This window comes from Jaculus jaculus, chromosome 17, assembly GCF_020740685.1.
Source record: "Jaculus jaculus isolate mJacJac1 chromosome 17, mJacJac1.mat.Y.cur, whole genome shotgun sequence".
Taxonomy (NCBI): Eukaryota; Metazoa; Chordata; class Mammalia; order Rodentia; family Dipodidae; genus Jaculus; species Jaculus jaculus.
The window spans coordinates 46,093,898-46,119,757 of record NC_059118.1 but is presented as its reverse complement, the minus strand read 5'-3'; the positions used below and the strand labels follow the sequence as shown (position 1 = coordinate 46,119,757).

At 37.2% G+C, this 25,860-nt stretch overlaps 1 protein-coding gene across 1 annotated transcript in view; it reads right to left on the bottom strand.

Annotated features, from left to right (window-relative positions):
* LOC123455527 (prolactin-like) overlaps window positions 1-20,692 on the bottom strand; it is a 51,322-nt gene extending 30,630 nt beyond the window's left edge. The window contains exon 1 of the mRNA XM_045136356.1: window positions 20,551-20,692. Within this exon, the coding sequence (XP_044992291.1) occupies window positions 20,551-20,692 (142 nt within the window). The remainder of the gene's footprint in view (window positions 1-20,550) is intronic.
* Between the last annotated feature and the right edge of the window lie 5,168 nt (window positions 20,693-25,860).

Here is a 25,860-nt window from a genome sequence, read left to right as displayed (position 1 = left end):
TTAATGAAATAAAGAAGGCAATACAAGACATAAATAGGGAAATAGAAATAATAAAGAAAAACCAGTCAGAATTACTAGCAATGAAGAACGCAGTTAATGAAATAAAAAAAACTCTGTAGAAAATCTCACCAGTAGGATGGATGAGGGAGAGGACAGAATATCTAAGCTAGAAGACCAGGTGGCAGACCTAATGCAGTCCAACAAAGAGAAAGACAAACTTATAGAAAAGTATGAGTGGGAATTTCAAGATATTCGGGACACTATGAAAAGATCCAATATAAGAATTCAGGGCATAGTAGAAGGAGAACTCCACTCCAGAGGCATAGTAGGCATCTTCAACAAAATCATAGAGGAAAATTTCCCCCAAATTGAGAAAGAGGTGCCAATACAGATACAGGAAGCCTTTAGAACCCCAGCCAGACAAAACCCAGAAAGAACCTCTCCTCGCCATATTATAATCAAACTTCCAAACACACACACCAAAGAAAAAATATTGAAAGCAGTTAGAGAGAAAAATCAAGTTACCTACAAAAGCAAACCCATCAGGATTACAGCAGATTATTCAACACAAACTTTTAAAGCCAGAAGGGCTTGGAGTGATATATTCCAAGTTCTGAAAGATAACAACTGTCAACCAAGGTTACTTTATCCTGCAAAGTTATCCATTCAAATAGATGGAGAAATAAAGACATCCCATGACAAAAGCAGGTTAAAGGAGTATTTGAAGACAAAACCAGCTCTACAGAAAATACTTGATAGAATCCTCCATGCTGAACAAAAGGAAAAGCACACATATAAGGAACCTAGAAAAAACAAGCTATACTCAAATACCAGGTAACAGAAGAGAGCACAGGTAGAACCAGAAACACACACACAAAAAAAAATGGCAAACATAAATACACACCTTTCAATAATATCTCTTAATATCAACAATCTCAATGCCCCAACGAAAAGACATAGATTTGCAGACTGGATTAAAAAGCAGGATCCTACAATTTGTTGTCTCCAAGAAACTCACCTTTCTACAAAGGATAGACATTATCTTAGGGTGAAAGGTTGGAAGACGGTGTTTCAAGCAAATGGGCCTAGAAAACAAGCAGGGGTTGCTATCCTAATATCAGACAGGGTAGACTTTAGTCCGACGTTAGTCAAGAAAGACAAGGAAGGTCACTTTATATTGATTAAGGGCACACTCCAACAGGAGGACATTACAATCCTAAACATATATGCACCTAACATGGGGGCTCCCAAATTCGTCAAACAAACACTATTAGAACTAAGGTCACAGATAACACCAAACACAGTGGTGGTGGGTGACTTTAACACCCCACTCTCATCAATTGACAGGTCATCCAGGGAAAGAATAAACAGAGAGGCATCTGGACTAAATGAGGTCATAGAAGGAATGGACCTAACAGATATATACAGGACATTTCATCCAAAGGCTGCAGAATATACATTCTTTTCAGCAGCACATGGACCATTCTCTAAAATAGACCATATATTAGGACACAAAGCAAATCTTAACAAATTCAGGAAAATTGAAATAATTCCTTGCATTCTATCTGAACACAATGGAATTAAACTACAAATCAGTAGCAAGAAAGGCTATAGAGCATACACAAAATCATGGAAACTAAACAATACACTACTAAATGATGAGTGGCTCAATGAAGAAATCAAAAAGGATATCAAAAAATTTATAGAGTCAAATGATAATGAGAACACAACATACCAAATCTCTGGGACACAATGAAGGCAGTTCTAAGAGGTAAATTTATAGCCTTAAGTGCCTATATTAAGAAATTAGAAAGGTCGCAAGTAAACGACCTAATGCTTCGCCTTAAAGCCTTGGAAAAAGAAGAACAAGGCAAACCAAAAATCAGTACACGGGAAGAAATAATAAAGATTAGGGCAGAAATTAATGAAAAAGAAACAAAAAGGACAATCCAAAGAATTAATGAAACAAAGAGTTGGTTCTTTGAAAGGATAAACAAGACTGATAAACCCTTAGCAAATCTGAACAAAAGAAAGAGAGAAGAGACACAAATTAATAAAATCAGAGATGAACAAGGTAACATCACAACAGATTCCAGAGAAATTCAAAAAATCATAGGGACATACTATAAAAGCATATACTCCACAAAGTATGAAAATCTGAAAGAAATGGATGATTTCCTTGATCTATATGACCTACCTAAATTAAATCAAAATGAGATTAATCACTTAAATAGACCTATAACAAACATGGAGATCCGAACAGTTATCAATAATCTCCCAACTAAAAAAAGCCCAGGCCCGGATGGATTCACTGCTGAATTTTACCAGACTTTTAAGGAAGAGCTAACACCATTGCTTCTTAAGCTTTTCCAGGAAATAGAAAAAGAAGGAATTCTACCAAACTCCTTCTATGAGGACAGCATCACCCTGATACCAAAACCAGGCAAAGATAGAACAAAAAAAGAAAATTACAGACCAATCTCCCTCATGAACATAGATGCAAAAATTCTCAACAAAATATTGGCAAACAGAATACAAGAGTATATCAAAAAGATCATTCACCCTGACCAAGTAGGCTTTATCCCAGAGATGCAGGGATGGTTCAACATACGCAAATCTATAAATGTAATACATTACATAAACGGGTTGAAGGACAAAAATCACATGATCATCTCATTAGATGCAGAGAAAGCATTTGACAAAATCCACCATCCCTTCATAATAAAAGTCCTCCAGAGACTGGGAATAGAAGGGACATATCTCAATATAATAAAGGCTATTTATGACAAGCCTACAGCCAACATATTACTAAATGGGGAAAAACTGGAAGCTTTCCCACTAAAATCAGGAACAAGACAAGGGTGTCCACTGTCCCCACTTCTATTTAATATAGTTTTGTAAGTCTTAGCCATAGCAAAAAGGCAAGAGACACACATAAAAGGGATACAAATTGGAAAGGAAGAAATCAAGTTATCATTATTTGCAGATGACATGATTCTATACATAAAGGACCCTAAAGACTCTACTAGCAAGCTGTTAGAGCTGATCAAAACCTACAGCAATGTAGCAGGATACAAAATAAATACACAGAAATCAGTAGCCTTCATATATGCTAATAACAAACACACAGAGGATGAAATCAGAGAATCACTCTCATTCACAATTGCATCAAAAAAAAAAAAATACCTTGGAATAAACCTAACCAAGGAAGTAAAGAATCTATACAATGAGAACTTTAAAACACTCAAGCGAGAAATTGCAGAAGACACTAGAAAGTGGAGAAACATCCCTTGTTCCTGGATTGGAAGAATCAATATCGTGAAAATGGCATTCATTCTTGAACCAAGGAATTTCATTCTTCAGGTGAATATATGCTGGGAAATTCCACATATGGATTGAAGAATGCATTATAGATGAACATGAGCAAGAACAGAGGGGAGAATGAATAGACTCCAGGAATTACTCAGGATTGACACATTGCTATTGCTTCCCCAGGGCTAGGAATATTCATGATGCAGGAGACTACAATGTATCAATTGGTGTAAACATATTTTGAGCCTCTTTTATTTAATTGTTTGCCTTCATGATGGGCAGACAAGTAGCATAGGCTTATAGGATGTCAACAGAGGTAGAGCTGTGGAGTGGATAGAAAAAAGGAAGTGAGACATTATGTCATGTGAACTACTCTATATTTTGAGATGCCTCCAGCCATAGCTGACTTGGAAAATCACTAATCATTGCATGAGAGTTGCACCTGCCACTTGGTGGGAATTCAAGCTGAGATCTTGTCAACCATAACTTTTTAGTATCACCTCAGAAGTCAGTGATCTCAGAATTTCTATTTCTTATACCCCCCCCCTACATTGGATAAGCTGTAAGGAATGAAAATTTAGAAGCATAAGAGGAAAAACTAAAGCCGGGCGTAGTGGTGCACGCCTTTAATCCCAGCACTCGGGAGGCAGAGGTAGGAGGATCGCCATGAGTTCAAGGCCACCCTGAGACTACAGAGTTAATTCCAGGTCAGCCTGGACCAGAGTGAGACCCCACCTCGAAAAACCAAAAAAAAAAAAAAAAAAAAAAAAAAAAAAGAGGAAAAACTATTCTAAGAAGTGAGTATTTTTTCTTTCCTTGCTATGTGACTTATCATTGAATCTAGCTCAAAGAAGTTAGACATAAAGGGAAATGAACTTAGAAAACATACCTAGGAGAGTGCTGGGGAGATGGGGCTTAAGAACATAATGGATAAAACAATTTATTAGAACCTTTATGAGTCATTAAATTTTTGTGTCCTAAGATGACATGAGCTCTAAAAATATTCATGCCATAGCCATAAGGCATTTGCAAAGTAATTGGATCAACTGCCATTACACCATGACTGTTGGCTCATCGAGAGAAGCTGGATTTCATAAAGTTCTCAATTTTCCAAAACCTTCATAACACAGATACCAGTTTCTGATTCAGCAGATGGACAGGGCAATACACTAAAATACAAATCACTTGCATGCTATAAAGAAAAGAAATACATACATATACCATGTTAAAATAATTTTTGAACTTTTGTGACACTATTCTTAAAGAATGTCTGAAATAGAAATATGTTTGTCAGGCACTCAAGTTCTGCAAAAATGTTCAAAAATGTGCCTGGAAAGGTAATATAAAACTTAGGCAAGTGTTAAACATTTATGTCTGTGAAAATACTTAAACTCAACAACTCAAAATAACATATACTAAAGAAATATCCAACATAAAATATAAGCAATATTTTAGCTTCAAAGTTAGCCCAACCAGGCACCTACACACACACACACACACACACACACACACACACACACACACACACACTTGTCTGAGCATTGATGTCATCATGACCTGGCAACAGTAAATTATTCTTAGTTGTTTAATTATTTTAATTTCTATAATGAGTGTAAAGAAGGACACAATAGACACCTGAACATGTGACTCTTAAATATGGTTTTCCTCATAGAGATGATTCTCTTAATTTAAGCAATGGAAGGTAGAGAACAGTGTGACTGCTTTGTAAGGCGCAGAAAGTGTGCATTCCTTTAAATATTTTCCAATGTACATGACACCACCCAAAAGAAGTAAATGTTTCTAAGAAGGATAAATTGGACTTTATTGTGAACACAAAAGTAAATGGGTCCATATTTGTCCCAAATGTAGAAAGAAAATTATTGAACAATATCTTGTTCTTGGGCTTCATATCTTAATTTGCTGACTTTAATTTGCAAGCAGATTTGCACAATTAATTTGTCCTCAGAAGTTGTGCTGGGTTGCTTTGCATAGAATTGAACTCATGTGAACAGAGAGATATGGCACAGAAAAAAATGAAATCTTTGGGCCTAAATTGCTGCCCATTCACCTGCAAATTGATTGAGAGATTACAACCTTTCAGACTGGGCTAGCTGACCTGCATTGGGGCAACATGAAGAATGTTGATTCTTTTGAAGAGGCCTGAATGCTCAAGGAGTGTCCCGTTCTTCAAAGTCTGCTGTATTACTCCCCCCCCCTCCCAGAATTAACAAGTTGGCACCCTACCTGATATTGTGGAGTATAAGAAATACAGAAAAGAGAGGGTCATTGAGTTTGCAACATGGTCTTGTGTTTTAGAAATGGCCATGGGCAGTGTGAAGCAGGTTTTGTTGGTTGACTGCATTGAGACCTCCTGGGGCCATAAGGATGAACCGTAGCTTGCAGTGAAGACCCAGTGGAGATGCCAGGACCATGACATGGCTTCCAAGGAGAGCTGCTGGCCCTGATGAAGTTTTCCAGGACTGTGAGTAGCCTAGCTGGAGGGGTGGAATTGGAATGCCAGAGACTTGTTGCTGATTAGAATTATTGGACTTGGAGATTTGTCACTGGCTAGAGTTGTTGGACTTGAAGCTACAGAGTTTGATATTTGCCCTGCTTGTTTTAAAACTTATATTGGTTGAATATTTCTTTGCTATGTCCAAAGCCATCTTTTTCAGTGTGAATATTTATTCTGTGCCATTATGGGTTTTTGAGGTTATTTTTTGGTATTATGGCTCAGTTAAAAGATCTTGGACCATGGGGATGTATGAACATCATTGGAATTCATAAAAACGATAGCACTTTTAACATTAGATGAATGCATTGCATTTTACTTCATGTATGGTTATCAGTTTATGGGGCCAGTGGTGGAATGAGGTGATTTGATTCAGGTGTCCCCCATAAACTTAGATGTTCTGAATGCTAGGTTCCCAGCTGATGGATATTTGGGAATTAATGCCTCCTGGAGGGTGTGTATTGTTGGGGGTGGGCTTATTGGTGTTATAGCCAGTTTCCCCATGCCAGTGTTTGGCACACTCTCCTGTTGCTATGGTCCACCTTATGTTGGCCAGGGGGTGTTGTCCATCCTCTGCTCATGTCATCATTTTCCCCTGCCATCATGGAGCTTCCCCTCAAGCCTGTAAGCCAAAACAAAACTCTTTGTCCCAGAACCTGCACTTATTTGGGTAATATCTACCAGCAATGTGAACCTGACTGCAACACCTTCCATCCCTATTTTCTGGGCCTTGAGTTTTCTATCAGGTATGACAGCAACTAGGGCTCTTCCAGGTTAGGAACCACAGATGAGTGAAAACATCTGGTGTTTGTCTTTCTATGATTGTGTGAGTTCACTAAGTATGATCTGTTCCAAGCCTACCCATGTTCCTACAAATTTCACTGTATCATTTTCTCTTAGACCTGAGTAGAATTCCATTATGCAAATGTACCATATTTTCATTATCCATTCATCCAATGATGGGCTCCTGGGTTGATTCCAGTTCTTAGCTAATGTGAATTGAGTATCTGTAAACATGATTCAGTAACTCTGCAATGAAATGAGGCATCTTTAAGGTCAATACTCAGTAGGCAAATATCTGGGTCTGTTGGTAGTTCCATTTTCATCTTTTTCAGGAATCTCCATATTGATTTCCATAGTGGTTGTAGAAGTTTGCATTCCTACCAACAATGAGTGAGGGTTCCTCTTTCCTCACATCCTCGTCAACATTTACTGCCATTTGATTTTTTCATGATTTCCATCTTCACTGGAATAAGTTGAAATTTCATAATTGTTTTAATTTGCAATTACCTGATAGTTAAGGATGCTAAACATTTTCTTAAGTGCTTATTAGCCACTTGATTTCTACCTCTGAGAACTACCTTTTCAGTTCTCTGCCCCATTCTTGGAGTGGATTGTTTGAGCTTTATTGTTTAGATTTTGAGTTCATTGAAGATTCTAGATATTAGGCCTTTGCTAGTGGTATAGCTGGTGAAGATATTCTCCCATTATGTGGGTAATTTATTGGCTCTGATTATGGTACAGTTGTCTGTGCAGAAGCTTTTTAGCTGAATGAGGTCCCACTGATTAAGTGATTATTTAATTTCCTAGGCTACTGGTATGTTGTTGAAGAAGTCTTTCCCAACTCCTATATGGTGGAGAGTTCCTCCTAGTTTTTCTTCCAGTAGTTGAAGAATTTGGGGTCTTATATTGAAGTCCTTGATCCATCTGGAGTTGATTTTTGTGTATGGGGAGATGAGTGGGTCTCTTTTCATTTTTCTACATATGGTTAACCAACTTTTCTAGGACCATTTGTGGAAGATGCTGCCTTTTCTCTAATATATACTGCTGGCTCCTTTGTCAAAGATCAAGTAGCTGTATTTACCTGACCAGGTCTTCAATATGTTCATTGGTATATATGTTTGGTCTTATGCTAGTACCATGCTGTTTTTGTTACTGTGGATTTGCAGCATAGCTTTATATCAGGTATGGTGATACCTCCAGAGGTGTTTCTTTTGCTGAGGATATGTTAGAAGATCAGAGGCCTGCTACCATTCCCTATGAGTTTTGAGATCATTTTTTTCCATCTCTGTGAAGAATGATACTTTGGTTTGTATTGGTATTGCATTAAATCTGTGTGTTGCTTTTGGTAGAAATTCCATTTCCACAATATTAATTCTAGATATCCAAGAACATGGGAGGTCTTTACTTCTCTCAAGCCCTCCTCAATTTTTTCTTAATATTTTTAATTTTTCATTATATAAGTCTTTGTTCCTTGGTTAGTGTTATTCAAAGATATTTGATTTTATTACAGCTATTGAAAATAGGATAACCTCAATAATTTCTTTGTCTGCATATTTTTTCTTTGCATATAGAATGGCTACTGATATTTGTTTGTTGTGTTGATATCTTGCCACATTGTTCAAAGAGTTAGTTACCTTTAGAAGTTTTGAGGTGGAGTCTTTTGGGTCACTTATGCACAGGATCATGTCATCTGCAAATAGGGTAATTTGATTTCTTCTTTTCTAATTTGTAGTCCTTTTATATATTTCTCCTGTCTTACTGCTTAGGCTAGGACTTATAGTACTATGTTAAAAAGAAGATAAGAGCATGGGAACCCCTATCTTATTCCCAATCTCAGTGGGAGCTCTTTGAGTCTTTCCCTGTAAAGTATGATTTGGGATTTAGGTGCTTTATATATAGCCTGTATTATGTTGAGATATAAACTTCCCATGCCTATTCTCTCCAACATTTTGATCCTTCTCAGATCATGTGACCCTTCCCCACTCATCCCCAAAGTCCCTACATGGTAATTAGGCCTCACTGTACTAACCAATACCCTTATGACCCATACTTCTTCCCACTCTTTCACAAGCACTTATAAACCCATTCCCCTCACAAATAAATGAGATGTTCTCTGAAGCTATCTCCCAGGTGTTTCTATCTGTTGCACTCCCACCCACTCAAGCCCCTGCTCTGTAGTTGCCTGGAAGCCCCTGAGAGACTGTTACACAGTGGCCCCAGGGCAGAAAGGGAACACAGGGGCCATACAAGGGTGCTTTCAGGCAGCACAGGGTATGGAGGGGCTGTGAGCTAGTGTGGCAAGAAAGGTCATACACAGGCTGAGGCACACAAACAGGACTGCCTAAAGGCAGAGCAGCTGGTGAACCTGGATGGTGAGAGAAGGGCACACATGTGTTGAGGGGCATACCCAAAGCTGCCTGCAAGATGTGCAGCTAGTGTGCATGGTTTTGTATGTGGATTGAGGGCTGTACTCAGGACCACCTTCTTTATTTAGTACCCCCAAAACTTAAGCATGGTTAGGAGTCCACCACCTTGACCACAAGTCCTGAGTTATGTACATTTTTTACATCAAACATTTTGTGTCTTGGTTTGGTTTTGTGTATAAATATTTATGATTATTATATCCTATTAATGGACTTCCCTTTTACCCTTATGTAAGGTGCCTTTTTAATTTTTCTATCATTTTTTGATTTATTTGCATATGTGTGTATGGGTTATGAGAAACTTTTGATGCTTCAAATAAGTGCAAGATGTTTATGACATTATTTTTGCTTCTGGCTTTACATGGGTGCTGTAGAATTGAATGAAAGCTAAGAAGCTTTTCCAGCAAGCACATTTGACATTGAGCCATCTCTCTCAGCATTATTTTTTTCCTAATTAGCATTTATCATACTTGAACATGAGGCAATTTTATTGTAACACCCTCCAAATGTGTTTTTTTTCAACCTATGTTCTCACTCTTTTTCTGCCATCACACTGAATTCTTGCTTTTATTAGATGACTTTTGGTTTGCCCATATCCATCATCCATTTCAAAATGTTGCTGAGTTCAGTATTATGGCAGTCTTACAGATGTTAGCAAAATTCATGGCATAACACACATGAAGATGGAAAATAGTGAATCAAAGTATTTGTGGTGGTTTACATACACAATGTGTCCAATAGACTTATGTGTTTAATTAATTGATTCCCACTTAGTGGTGCTGTTTGGGAAGTTTGTGGAGCCTTCAGGAGGTAGCACATGGCTAGAAGAGGAAGAGACTGACAGCATGTCTTGGAGTGTTATGGAATAGCTTCATTTTTTCCTCATTAGTTTCTCTGCTTTCTCCCTGTTGGTATTTGTGCACTTGTCAAGCCTTCTCAGCACAATGGAAACTTCTCAAAATTTTAAGCCAAAATAAGCTCTTTCCTTCCATAAGCTGTCAATTGTCAGGTATTTTGACCCAGTAATGAGAAAGTTATTAACACAGATACATTATTTTTGAAATTGTATTTGATTCTAGAAATTTTGCTGGGTTTTATGAAAAGCCTTTTTAGCATTTGTTGAGAAGATTATGTAAATTCTGCTTTATTTCTTTCATTAGTTTTTGGATAATTTCATTAGTTTATATTTTATTGATTTCTGCTCTGTTATTGATTTTTTCTTTCCATCTACTCTTTTGTTGTTGTTGTTCAAGATAAGGTCTAACTCTATCCTGAGCTGACCTGGAACTCATTCTATCGTCCCAGGCAGGCCTCAGACTTATAGCAATCCTGTCTGCTAAGTGCTAAGTGGCATGCAGCACCATGCCTGCTCCAGCTACTCCTCTTGAGTTTGAAAAGCTTTTGATTTTTGAGAATTTATGTCTCATTGTTAGAATCTTCATTTGACATTTCTAGGAATTTTTATTTTGTTTTGTTTTTGAGGTAGGATCTCATTCCAGCCCAGACTGATCTGAAATTTACTATGCAGTTTCAGACTAGCCTAAAACTCACAGCAATCCTCTTATCTGTGCCTCCTGAGTGCTGGGACTTAAGGCACAAACTCCTGTGTCTAATGTTTGTTGGGATTTTTAATGTAATCCCTGAAAGCTATCAAATGTTCTCCTAGACCTAGCTTTAGTGTATCCCAAAGGGTCTGATGCATTGAACTTGAGTTTTTATTTGATTCTAGAAATGTTTAAATTTCTCCAAGATTTATTCAATAGCATACTTGTATGGCCTGATCTCCAGGTATTTGTATAATATTTGTAGCTGCTGTTGTAATTTATTGCCACATTTATTCTACTGCAATCTGACAGGACATAAGATAATATTTTGATGCCTTACAAAAAGAAATAAAAGACGAACAATTGAAAGGCCATCCATACTCCTGGATTGGCAGAAGTAGCATTGTGAAATGGCTATCTTGCTAAAAGTAATCTACAGAGTGAATGCAATCAACACTCCTCACTGAACTGGAAAAAAAAAGTCCAATAATTCCTATGGAAGCACAATAGTCCACAGATATTCAAAGAAATCCTATGGAGAAAGAACACAGCTACAGACATCACCATACCCAATCTTTAATTATATAGGGCAATAGTGATAAAGATGGCATGATAAAGACAGTAGTATAGTACTATCACAGAAACATTTGTAAACCAGTGGAATGGATTGAAGAACCCAGTAATCAACACAAAGTTCTTTGGCCACCTAATCTTTGACAAACAACTAAAAACACCAGTCAGAAAAAGACAATTGATTCAACAAGTTATGCTAACAAAACTGGATATCCATTTATAAGAGAATCAAATTCGATTAACATTTTACCTTGTACAGATATCAATTGATAGGGTATCAAATATGTTCACCTAAACCTAAAGCACTAAAATGCTGGGGTTGGAAATAGGGAACATGCTTTAAGATACAGGTATAGACCAGAATCTTCTGATCATAATCCCGTTGCACAGGAAATAGCCTAAGAATTCACAAATGGGACTTCATGAGTAGAAACATGTTTCTTCAGAGAAAAATAAACAAGCAGTAAAACAAACATAGAGTATCATAGAGTGGGAGAAAATCTTTGTTAGCTATGCTTTAGGCAGGGGGCTAATAACAAGAATTTATAAAGAACTGCAAAATTGAACACCAAACAACAAAATAATGAATCTACCAGTCACCAAATGGGCTAACAAAATGAACAGACAATTGTCCAAAGAATAAAGACAAATGGCTACTAAGTACTTTAAAAAGTGTTCAACATCTCTAATCATTAGGGAAATGCAAATTGAAACTACTTTGAGATACCACTTTATCTGCCTTGGAATAACTATCCTCAAGAAAATTGACAAATGCTGGTGAAGATATGGAGACAAAGGAACCCTGATCCACTGTTGGTGGGAGTGTAAAATATTTCAGCCACTATGGAAATAAGCACAGAAGGCTATTAAAAATTTAGATCCAGAATTCCATATAATCCAGCATCTCCCAGGCATCTACCCTAAGTACTACATACCTTACTGCAAAGATACTTATGCATCCATGTTCATTACAGTTCTATTTACAAATAAACAGGCAATGAAAATATACATATACATAACAGAATTCTTCTCAGCAGTATGGAAAAATAAAATTGTAAAAATTGCAGGAAGATAGTAGGATCTGGAAAGAATCATATTATTAAGTGAAGTAACCCAAGCTCAGAAATAAAACAGAACTGAATGTTCTCTCTGATAAGTGGATCTTAGCTTGTGATATTTCTAACTTTGTGTATGGGAGTGTAAATGTGGGTAAAACTTACGAATGTAGTAACATAACCCAAAGTGAGTATAATGAGAGACATTAGAAGAGGGGTGAGAGAAGGTTAAAAGGACATATGTCACAGGAAGAGAGAAGTGCAGAGGATAGTAGAGAAAAGAAGGGAATTGGGTAAGAAGGGCTAGGATAGAATAAGGGATCAGAATGAACAAAAACAAAACATTCTTGAAAATATCAGAATTAATGATCCAAAAATCTCTGTATGTCAACTTCAACATAACTTTTTTAAAAAAATGTAAATCAACAATGACAATTATTGATATCAAAACTGAAATAACTTTTCAGAAGATGGGGTGAAACTTAGTAAGAAACACAGAGTGGGGAAAAATACCCTGAGGCACAGTCCCCACACAGAGAATGAACCCATAGTGAATATCAATAACCCCACTGAACAGGGTATTCAAAAAAGGGGGGTATAGGCAAGCAGTTATAAGATTATAACCTTTTATAAAAATTAAATAGAATTTAAAACAACTGATATCATATCACCAATAAAACTCAAATGAATAAGCAACAACAGAAATCAAAGGGAGAAGTGCAGCAATAACCATCACCAGAGTTGTTCATTTTGGAGGGGTCTGTTGGCTTGTTACTTTCAAAGTACCTCTGGATTTATACTTTTGCAGAAAAACATTCTGTCATAAAACTTTAATTCTAATTTATTGTAGATGAATTGTTGATAGGAAAATAAATGGTCTAATGTTGATTACTTAATCTTACAAAATATTATATATGCAAATAGAAAGAGATATTCACTTGTAATTTTATTCCCTGATGCTTAGATTTAAATTGCACATAAAATAAATTATTCAGTACTATTAAAACAAACAGTTGTGGATTAATAATTCTTCTAATGAGATATCATTTTCAAAAGACTAGAGAAGTTTCTAATCAGCAATCATTAAATAGAAATACTATATTAGAAATAAATGTCTAAAAATATTTATCGTGTTAGTAATTAGTGTAGCATCTGCTAAGAGTAACACATGAGAAAAAAATCAAAGTAGATTCTTGAGAAAATCTTCTTGGAAAGACAAAATGTTTATTTTGGCTCATAGTTTCAGATATTTTAGTCCATGCTCACTTGGTTCTATTGCTTGTGCTTGTTACAATATGGTACACTATGGTAGGAACACATGTTATGAGAAGGCTGTTCTCCATATGGTGGTAGGGAGAAAAATGGAAGAAGAGTGAGAGAGAGGGAGAGATTGCCAATATTTCCTTCAAGGTGCATACATCTTGTAACCTGATTTCTTTATACCAGGTGCTACCTTATGAACTTTCCATCACGTCATGATACTGATACAAGCAGGGTGCCAAACATTCATACATGAGCCATTTAGGGGCATTCCAGATCCCAACAATATCAAAAGGAATGAGAAACTTAAAAGGTAGGTAAAAGTTAAAATGGTACAAAGCTTGTGTTTTATTTATGTTTGGCTCAGTGAAAAAGTATATTGATTGATTACATTTTACTTTTTTTTTTTTTTTTGAGGCAGGGTCTCACTCTATCTCAGTCTGACCTGGAATTCCCTATGTATTCTTGGGGTGGCCTCGATCTCACAGTGATCCTCCTGCCTCTGCCTCCTAAGTGCTGGGCATTTTACTTTTATATTTCTTTCAATATTACTTGAGATGCATATCATATTTAAGATTTACAGGAGACATACAATTTGTTATCACTGGGCAGAAAATTATTTTCCTTCTCATTTCATCACTTATATTAGTAGTCATGTGACTACATTCATTTTTGATGATTTTTTTATAGAAAGGCAATGAAATATAGGCACACAAATTCATATGAATTTGGAAAAATAACTTACCTCATTGTGGTGGTTTGGATGTAAAATGTCTCCCTTAGCCTTATGTGTTTGAATACTTAATCCCCAGTTGGTGGTACTGTTTTGGAAAGTTGTTGAATCTATGGAAGGTAGAGACTTACTGAAGAAGCTGTATCACTGGAAGTGGCCTATGGGTGTTATAGCCCAGCCTCACTAGACACATCCAGGTCCCTGTCTTTACTTCCTCCCTGCTGATAAGAATGCATGACACCCAGCCTTCTGTTCCTGCCATGCTGAAACTTCCCCTTCAAACTCTAAACCAGAAATAAACTCTTCCCTTCAATCAATCACTTCTGGTTGGGTGCTTTGTCCCAGCAATGAGAAAGTAACTGATATACTCATTCTTCTTCTTTAGAATTTTGCCAATCTAGAGGGTTTTTAATTTTTTTTAAATTATTGAGTTTTAGCATTCAAGTCTTCTTTAGAATTTTTCCATTATTACTTTTTGCTATGTAGTTTTATATTCCCAAGATTGTTTGACATCTCTGCTGTAACATTTCTCCCATTGATTCCTTGACTGCTGATATGTCAATGTAACCCATCTCCTGTGATTTACTTTTTTTTTTTATCAGAGACCTGGTTAAAATTCTTCTGTAGTGTCAAACTGTTATTACAACTTCTTTATTGATTCCTTTTTTTTTTTCTAGAAGCTCCACATTTCCCAAATTACTAAAACCAGATTAATATTTTTTTCTTTTCTAATTCTGGCCAAATTGTTTTCTTGTACTAAATAGTTCTACTCTACCATTTTCTTATAAGATAAAATTAGAACCTCCACACTGATATAAATCATCCTCCCATGATAGGAAAGTACCTCATACCATGGTTTCTGCAATTATTACAGCTATATGCAGAAGAAACATAATGTAAGATATTATTTGTGTGCTTTAAGAAGGGCCATTCATCACTTAATCATTTTCATATCTCAGCTTCTTTCTCTGAAGATATAGGATATTCCTATATGCTGAAAGTATTCTATATGAATTTGTTTATGTTCTTTCTATCCATCAGTATTCCACTAAGTTTTCAAAACTCCATGTCAAAGGCATGCTAACCATGCAACTCTAGAAAAGTCTCTGCTCTCTCCTGCAGCTTTCTCCTTGCTGGAGTCACTTTGTTTCTTCCCTTAGTGTCACTATTACACTGACTTTAGTGCTGCAACTACCCCTCTCACAAGGTCAGGAGAAAGTCCTAGAATAGAGTTTTCTTACCTCTTTTTGCTTGTGTGCTCACAAATTCGTAATTTGCTAATTTATGAAATCAATTAATAATTAGGGTTGATTTGTTTCTGTTTTGATACCACTGCTATTATTTTTACTATTATTATAGTAAACATTTCTTCCAAGGTTATGTTGAAAACCAAACTGATAAAAATAAAGAGGAAAGTAGATTCACTGTGTTTACAGATTGTTTTTACAGTCTTTCCTTTCGAGTTACTTCTTGCTGACTCTACAAACTTCTAGGGCTGTACTCAATCTTACCTGAAAACTACAGAATTCCAATGCCATCATTGAGCAGAGACTTCTTTTTAACCATCACCTCTTCATTTTTTCATCAGAAATTTGAAATTTATGCTTGGTACAAGGACTCTGGACTTTATATTTGATAAAATCAAATTGTAAATCATTGTCAATTTTCCCTTAGAAGTAACCTCTGAATTAAAAGTATCAATAAGTTGATGGGAAGAATATTAAGTGGGAAGCAGAATAGAATTAGATACTTTCAACTACCATATAAAGTATTTGTGGACTTCATCATACTTTCTTGCCTTTTGACTGAAATACAAAAGAATAGCTGACACTGTATGCCCTGAAGAGGTCATAAAGTGATTGATAGATCAATTTGAGCCAGGGTGTTCTGTTGTGGTCGAAAATTTTGGGATAACCACAGAGGCAGCAGCATGAATAACATGAAAATAGCCCTGTATACCTTGGTATGAGGAAAGTGATTGGTTTGAGTGAAAATATTCTTATAAGCATATGGAATTTATTTTAGGTGGCAGACAACTAAGTTTTGATTTGCAGAATGGCCAAATTCTGCTTTACTTACAGTAATAGAAATCCAATATGGGCAACAGTTTTACTTGTACAAAAGAAAATATGGAAAATGAGAGAAAATAGAAATAAACATAAAAAGTGAACATAAGACATTATGTATTAATTGGACTTAAATGTCAGAGATTTAGGTTTTCACCAACTTTAGTGCTCTAACCTTATATGCCATACCTTGCCTTTACTCATTTTCATCTCTGTAGTCTTTCATTATTATTCTCCCTGTCCCACAATACATCTATCTTTTTTTTCTCTATTCTGTCTTGTTAGGATACTGACTGTACTATCTCCCATTATGTAGAAATTGCTGCAAAATCCATATTACTTACTGTAAAGACAACCTGGCATTCACACTGCTTTTAAGAGATATGACAGTGAGATTAGACAACATCTTAGGCTGCTTAGAGGCCTATGAGAAGCTGAGTTCCTCTTAGATTAGTACATCTCAACAGACAGAGTAAACAAAATATTAGCCACTTTAGCAGTGTTTATGTTTCGTGTGGGTGATTGTTACAATCTCTGTCCTCATGGAGATTAACTGCATGGTTGTCTCTAAAGTAATCTTTATTAAAAAAAACATAATAAAATGATTCACAAGAAGGACAGAAGGCATCTCATTCCACAAGTTAATATTGGCTAATGGATTTGGCTTTCTAACCCATTATGAATTTACATGAACAGAAAGTGAAGTAAATGTGTAAACCCCTAAAGGGGTCAGCATTGATCTGAGGTTATTGCCTCATCTTTGCATAAAGTCATCATGCTGCACAGCACTCCTCTGTGTCAGTTGCTATAAAGCATTCTTTGAGCCATTTTTCTCTAACAATGTGCCTTTAGGTTGAGGGGGCCAGATCAGAGGCTGGAAAATATATGGCCCATGGAAGAACTATGGAGTACATAGGACAATCTGGTCAGAGATTGTCTCCTGATAAACAGCATTGTACCTTGGAGGGGATAAACAAAAAAAAAAAAAAAAAAAAGGATTGCCCAATAGGAAGATTACCTGCAATTTAGAATGACTTCAAGTTGAGCTCTTGTTATCAATTATTATTGATATTACCTCATATACTGGTGAAGTGTGATGTTCATTTCATCATGTTCTCCATCTCATTCTGACAAACTAACAACAATGGGTTTTCAGAGGCATGGAGGAAAAGATACTCTTAATAACTGATATTTTCCCCTCTGTGTGACTTGAATCTTCATAGGGTGAGAGGAATACATTAGCAATTTGCATGTGAGATGAATTTGAAGTTGGACAGAAGACATGCTAGACCATAAAGAATGGAGCATGTCCAGGAGGATAGTAAGGAGATAGGCATTAAGAGGAGTATGAGTAAAGGCAGATATTAGAGCAATCTAGAATCACTTCTGTTGCAGTCCGGTTCGCATTGCTGGTAGAAATCACCCAACCAAGAGCAGCTTCTGGGAAAAAGAGGTTTATTTGGCTTACAGGCTCGAGGGGAAGCTCCACGATGGCAGGGGAAAACAATGGCATGAGCAGAGGGTGGACATCACCCCCTGGCCAACATAAGATGGACCACAGCAACAGGAGGGTGTGCCGAACACTGGCATGGGGAAACTGGCTATAAAGCCCTTATGCCCGCCCCCATCAATACACTCCCTCCAGGAGGCATTAATTCCCAAATATCCATCAGCTGGGGAGCTAGCATTCACATCACCTAAGTTTATGGGGGACACCTGAATCAAACCACCACATCCCGCCCCTGGCCCCCATAAACTGATAATCATACATGATGTAAGGTGCAATGCATTCATCTCATTTTAAAAGTCCCCATAGTTTTTAATCAATCCCAATGATGTTCATACATCCCCATAGTTCAAGATCTTTTTAACTGAGCCATAATACCAAAATATAACCTCAAAAAACCCATAATGGCACAGAATAAGTATTCACACTGCAAAAGATGGCATTGGGCATAGCAAAGAAACATTCAACCAATACAAGATTTAAAACAACCGGGGCAAACATCTGTAGCTTCAAGTCCAACAACTCTAGCCAGTGACAAATCTTCAAGTTCGATAATTCTAACCAGCAACAAGTCTCTGGCATTCCAATTCCTCCCCTCCAGCTAGGCTACTCACAGTCCTGGAAAACTTCATCAGGGCCGGCAGCTCCTCGGCAGCCATCTCATGGTCCCGACATCTCCACTGGGTCTCCACTGCAATCCACGGTTTGTCCTCATGGCCCCATGGGGTCTCTATGCAGGCAACCAGCAAACCTGCTTCACACGCCCATGGCCATTTCCAAAACACAAGACCGTGTTGCAAACTCAATGACCCTCTTTCCAGCATTTTATACTCCACAATACCAGGTAGGTGCCAATTTGTTAATCCAAGGGGGATTAAAGCAGACTTTGAAGAACAGGACACTCCTTGAGCACTCAGGCCCCTTCAAAAGAGTCGACATTCTTCTTGTTGCCCCAGCACAGGTCAGCTAGCCCAGTCTCAAAGGTTGTAATCTCTCAGTTGCAGCTGAACGGGCAGCAGTTCACCCAAAGATTTTTCTTTCTGTGCCATATCCCTCTGCACACACCAGTTCATTTCTACGCAAAGCAACCCTGCACAACTTCTCAGGACATGGGCACAAGAGCAAGCTTCTCACACAAACTGCTAGCCCAGTCCAAGCACAGCTCTTTCTCACCCTCATAAGCCAAACCTCACAGTCCATAGTTCTTACTGCCTTCAGGTCTTTCAGCTCTGACCAGAATAGTCCATCAAGCTGTACTTACAGCACTGTAAGGCATCTCTTAGGCCAAAGTTTCAACTCCTTCCACATTCCTCTTGAAAATCAGCTACAAAAGGCTGAAGCCACATAGTCAGGTGTCTAGCAGCAATCCCACTCCTCGGTACCACTTTACTGTTGCAGTCCGGGTCACATTGCTGGTAGAAATCACCCAACCAAGAGCAGCTTCTGGGAAAAAGAGATTTATTTTGGCTTACAGGCTCGAGGTGAAGCTCCACGATGGCAGGGGAAAACGATGGCATGAGCAGAGGGTGGACATCACCCCCTGGCCAACATAAGGTGGACTACAGCAACAGGAGGGTGTGCCAAACACTGGCATGGGGAAACTGGCTATAAAGCCCTTAAGCCCGCCCCCAACAATACACTCCCTCCAGGAGGCATTAATTCCCAAATATCCATCAGCTGGGGAGCTAGCATTCACATCACCTAAGTTTATGGGGGACACCTGAATCAAACCACCACAACTTAAAATCAGTATCCTAACATGTTCTGAACTATTTAAAATGCCATGCCACTTATGCATGCTATAGTTGTATAGTATTTGTATTGGTTATCAAGATACTATGATTGGTTCATAAAGATTGGCTGGATTTTATCAAGTATTCAAAATTTTCATATTCTTGATAGTATGGGTAGTCAGTTAAATAGCAATCTCATTTTTTGCTTCTAAGAAAATGCTGACTTACAGTGATTCTAAAATAAATTGTGAATCATTTATTTTGAAAATAAAGTTTCTGTTATTTGTGAAAAATTTTTAGTAGGAACATTTCAGTGTTATTAACATATTATGTATTCAATGAACAAAATAAATATTACCAAATTTTTTAAGCCTGGCATTTCTTGAGCGGGCATTGTGGTTCATGTTTTTAATCTCAGCACTCAGGAGAATGACATTAAAAACATGATGCCAGCCTGTTCTATAGAAAGTTCTAAATCACTTTAGACTGAGACCTTGCTCCTCAAAAACATAGACTTTGACATTTATATTGTTCACTTTATTATTTTTTAAGAAAAATAACTTTATTATTTTTTAAGAAAAATAACTCCCAAGGATGTATACAAAACATAAAATTACAAGACGCTTTTGAAAGTAGGGTTCAACAACCATCTCAGAAGTAGATAGGAAGGAAGATTTAGCAGTTAACATCATAGATAAATTGGCATCTTTTTGCACATTTTTAGTTTAGTTAGCATTGCATTTTCATGTGAACCAAATTATTTCTCCATGTTTTCACCTGGACATCAGATATGACAAAAGCAGCACTTGATATTTTAAAATGTGTCATCCAGGGATGATGATGATGCCAGGAAGACGTGCTGAGGGAGTCACCCAGGAACAACTGATTTTTATGATTCCTAGAGTGGTAGGTGGCGATTATCCTACCTGAGAGAAGGTTTAAATTTCCAGGAACTCTTTAGTGGTGAGGCTATATACAGGACCAGATGCCTGAATTTTATTCTATCAAAATGTGTTATTCCATGATTCTTTTCTTATTACCAAACTCACCTTTGTCATGCAGAAGAAAATAGGTAACTACAAAGACTCTTCTCACCTTATTGACTATCCTCTCCATATCCTCCAGGAGTTTTCTATTCTGTGTCTCCATGACTTTGGCTCTTGACAGGATAGCATTAGGGGCTTTTTGCATCTCACATATTTCAGTCACTCGGTAGGGCAGAGAGTATTTCCAGATGTCTAATATAGGTGATTACAAGTTTTAGAAGAACTGTAGACTAAGCAACCATAATTTAACAATCAGAATAAAATAAGTAAAATTTAGCAGGGTTAGCCACATATACTACTTATTCCAATAATCCAAACAAAATTATGCAATTGTTGTTCTCATTTTTATATAAAACATTTCTGTGCATGATACACATGCTAGAAATATAAAATATGAGTGACTGATCTACAGTGTTGCCTTTAATATCAGTATTGGTGAAAATTTCACTGGAGTTTTAACCTCAGTGTGTGCTTACTGCGAGGATCATGTATGAATTCACCTCTGAAAATGCTTCCCATTTTGACTTCTCATGGCAATTCTATTGGCAATGAAAATGAAGAGTAGAGAGGATCCAATACACAGACATCCAACTTTTTGACAATGTAAAATGACATTGTAATATACAAATGTATAGGGCCACATTTAAAGATAAATTGGGATGTATGTGGCTCATGATCACAGGTTGCTTAAAAATGTTCCTATAGAATTGAACCATGTCAAGGATATAAATGAAAGGAGCAAGCAAAATGGTGAGTGGTTGTCTATGTTACTGGCAGCCTTATGGCCTATGATTAAGAGTGAGGCCTTGATTTCAGGGTGTGACCCCACACTTCCATTCTTACTAAGCGTACAAGTTGTACATGTCACTTTATTGTCTTAGAACCACAGTTTCCTTGACTCAGAAGTGTAGTGATTACTTTCTTTGAGTTATATTTTTTGTAAGAATTAAATATATCAAGTCATAGAATGCTTTGTAATAGCTCTGTACAAATTTCTTTTATCTACCTCTTCATCCTTCACTTTCCCTTCTATTATTGTATTTATTATTAATGGGAAGAGTTGTGTGCAAAAGACTAGTACCCCTAATAAATAAAGGAGTGAGGTGTGTATTTAAAGATAGTTTAAATCACATCCAGATTGGTTATGATACGGAATTGGAAGAAGAGTTCAGAACATTTATAATTAGAGCAAGCACACGTCTCTTATTATCAGAACGGAAGATGTTCTGGAGTCCTGAAAAATCCAGTATTTAACAGGAGGAGAGCTCTAGTTCTGGTACTTTTGGTTAATACATAGGAATAAATAGAAATCAAGGAGCAATGAACATAAATATAAAGAAGTAAGAGCAGAACCAGGAAAGTCTAGACACCTATGCTACCAACAGAGAAGCCATTAGTGATCTTCACAAATGAAACTCAGCAGTTGTATACATATAATAAACATAATTAATCATCCATCTCTTGGAAAGACATTGGTAAAGAGATGCTCTGCATGGACACAGTACACATCTACTACAACACTATGCAGCATTTCCTTTTACTTATAATTTATCAGTCATATGATGTGATTTTTCTCTGAATCCTCACTCTTCCTCTATGTTTCGGCATATGGGATTACTACACCAATTTTAATGGCTGTGATAACCTACAACCTAGCAAAGCCAGTACACTGTTCCTGTGTTTGGGTGAAAAGCCTGGAATGAGCACTGACTCACATGCATCTGCGTGGCTTCCTCCATGGTTCCTCCTGGAGTAGCAAGGGAAGAAGTGCGGCAGCCATTGAGGCTTTCTCAGGGAACCACTTCCTAGTCTATATTGTATGTCCTGCAACTGATGAAAAAGTTAGTTGGAGTTGTGAAGTGAGTAAATGAATCAGTTACCAGGATATTAGTGCATTAGATAGATTTACTATTTTTCTTTTTCTTTTTTTGAGGTAGCGTCTCGCTCTACCCAACTAATCTGGATCTCATTATATATTCTCAGGCTGACCTTGAATTCATCTATTAATATCCCAACCTCTTCATAATTTCCCTGAAAGTTACTATTTGAAAAGCAAGCACTAAAATTAACAAAAAAGCATTACATGCATTTAGAATCCTCTTAACTTTTTATTTATTTATTTATTTGAGAGCAACAGACATAGAGAGAAAGACAGATAGAGGGAGAGAGAGAGAATGGGCACGCCAGGGCTTCCAGCCTCTGCAAATGAACTCCAGACGCGTGCACCCCCTTGTGCATCTGGCTAATGTGGGACCTGGGGAACTGAGCCTCGAACCAGGGTCCTTAGGATTCACAGGCAAGCGCTTAACCGCTAAGCCATCTCTCCAGCCCTAGAATCCTCTTTCTCATAATTAGAACTCAATGTCATAGTATAATTTTTTTCACATTAATCAATATTTTGCTTCCCATTAGCCCAAATTAACTGGTTGTCTTCAAGTAAACATTATAAATTATAATTTTTCTTTCAATTATTGTGAAATCTATATACCTTAACAATGTATAGTTCATTAAAAATTAAGGCTGTATTTGTGCTGGTAATAAAGAGATAAGTCATAAAAATCAGAACAACTTTAACATAATACAAAAAATGTTAAAATTAACTTGCAAAAACATTAATGTCTACATGTTAACTGATATATATATATATATGCATGTATATAATTATATTTTATTAAATGCATTTATTATGTCTAATATCTACTAGTTCAAACATCTGTGAAAGTTGAATGGCTTAGTAGCAATGGTAAATTAGCTAGTTTAATGGATTAATAGTGGAAAGTCCAGCAGTCAAGAATGGGGGATGAAGGAAAACTAATTTGAGAAAGAGGCAAAAACAAATACACCTATTTATTTTTTTTGCAAATGTAGAGGCACATTCCTTTATGACTATTGCTGCACTCAAACATGGACAATTTTGTCCTTGTCATTGGCGAACCTTTATAAATGATACGTAGCATCAGGAAAAGAGAACCTACCTCCTTTTCAAATGCAGCCCTTCTAGTCTATAAACTCAGGCACTGGAAATCTTCAAATATGGTTCTTCATATTTGAGGGTTTCTAAAAATCTAATATTTTTGTTGTGCCATAATGACATGGTTTCTGTTCAGTTTTGTGTTTAATACATAATTTAATATGTAAGCATATATAATTTAATATGTAAGCATACTACACTTAGATTGTATTATTCTCATCCTGTTCTCCCCCTTTATCTCTTGCTCCCATCTCCATAATAGTAAGGATCCTTTAGGCACTCCTCTTCTATTGTATTGTCTCATTCCATTTGTCCTTGTTCATCCTTCACATAATAATGTAGATCAGTTCAGAACACTGCTGACCTTGTGAGGGTACAGACAACAACTGTCAGGTAATGAATGTGCCACTTGATTCACATCTGGAGGACAATGCACCATGGTGCTCTTCCCACCCTGCTGCTCTCCCAGTTTGGGCAGAAGTATCCTTCTGGGGTGAAAAAACTTTTACCATGAAGCTATAAGCTGCTGTAGGTACATCCCAGTGCCTGAAAAAGGTCACCCCCCCCCCCACAGTGACCTGTTGGTCATGGAGGCCCTTCAGGCCCTCAAAACAATGCAGGGCATTACCAAAGCATGGTTACCAACCAAAACAGGATGGTAAGAGCTTATTGCTATCATAGGACATTGAGAAGTCAAGTTGGAGCTAAAATAGAAGCTGTTTATCTGATATCTGCAATAGTGCTGGGAAGTTCTATGCAAGGTACTTGGGGAGAGAGGTCATCAACAGTGTGAAAAAGCAATGTATCCTCTGAGCTAAAAATCAACCCTCAATGCAAGATTTACCCAAAGATTCAATAATGATGCATAAGTTATGAGGAAAATCCACTGCCCTATGGTTGGATATGAAGCCCACTCAAGAGGGAGGGAATTCATGTTTGTTACTGAGAAGCTATGCAGAAGGTCATACAGCCTAGAGGAAAGTTTTCACTGTTCTTTGGCTTAATGGTGACATTATGCTCATTAAAAGTATTTCCCAGGGCTGGAGAGATGCCTCAACTGTTAAGGCACTTGCCTGCAAAGCCTAATGATGTGGTTCAGTTCCCCAGCACACACATAAAGCCAGATGCACAAAGTGTCACATGTGTCTGGAATTCTTTTGCAGTGGATATAGGTGCTGGCATGCCCATTCTTTCTGCCTTTCTTTTATCTCTCTTTGATTTCAAATAAATAATTATAAACAGAATTCTAAATATGTATGTTTATATGCCCTTCAATTAATGCCTTGTCACTTTTGGTTAATGAAGCTATTTCGGCAGATGACAGTGAATACTGGGGAGACCCAAGAGATTCAACAAGATTGTAAGAAGAGAAAGCACACTGCTTAGCACTGGAAAAGTCATCTGTATCAGATTCGACAGGGTACAGGGAACAGTGTGGGGGAAGTTGTGGAATGAATGTAAATGCTGCTTTCTGTGGTAGCCAGAGAAGCTATAGAATCTGAGATCAAAATTCATCAAAGCATAATATAAGAAGCTTAACACTAAAGGGTCCTGTTCATTTCAATTTATGTAATTCATTGCAATTTTGGATGTCTGCAGTAAGCTGAAAGGATACCAGTAGAGACTATCCCCTGCATACAAGAGTAGGAAATCAGAGCTCTTCTTCACTCTCACATTTAGGATTTTATTTTGCAAGCATAATAATTTTCATTAAGTTTTTATAATTAATTTATTTTATTTAAGAGACAGTTGCAGAAACAAAGAGGTAAAGAAAGAGACAGAGAGTCAGAGAGAGAATGGGTGTACCAGGGTTTCTAGCCACTGCAAACAAACTCCAGACACAAGCACCACCATGTGCGTCTGTCTTACATAAACACTAGGGAATCAAACCTGGGTGCTTAGGCTTCACAGGCAAATGTCTTAAACACTAAGCCATATCTCCAGTTTTCATTAAGTTTTCTAAAATTTATAATTCCAAAAAACATAAATTATTGCATTCTCTACAAATTTTTGAGATTTCTTAAAACTGTCTCATTCTTGTACTGCTTTGTAACACTGGTTGTTTTTCCTATGAAGGAATATTACTTAATGTTTGTTTCAGGATGCTTTCTCACTTAAGCTGTGGAGCAGCCATGACATGAGCATGAAGGTTCATTGGGGAAGAAGCCAAAGTAAGTGGTACTTAAAAATTCATTTAAGAGCTGGAGAGATGGCTTAGCGGTTAAGCGCTTGCCTGTGAAGCCTAAGGACCCCCGTTTGAGGCTCGGTTCCCCAGTTCCCACGTTAGCCAGATGCACAAGGGGGCACACGCGTCTGGAGTTCGTTTGCAGAGGTTGGAAGCC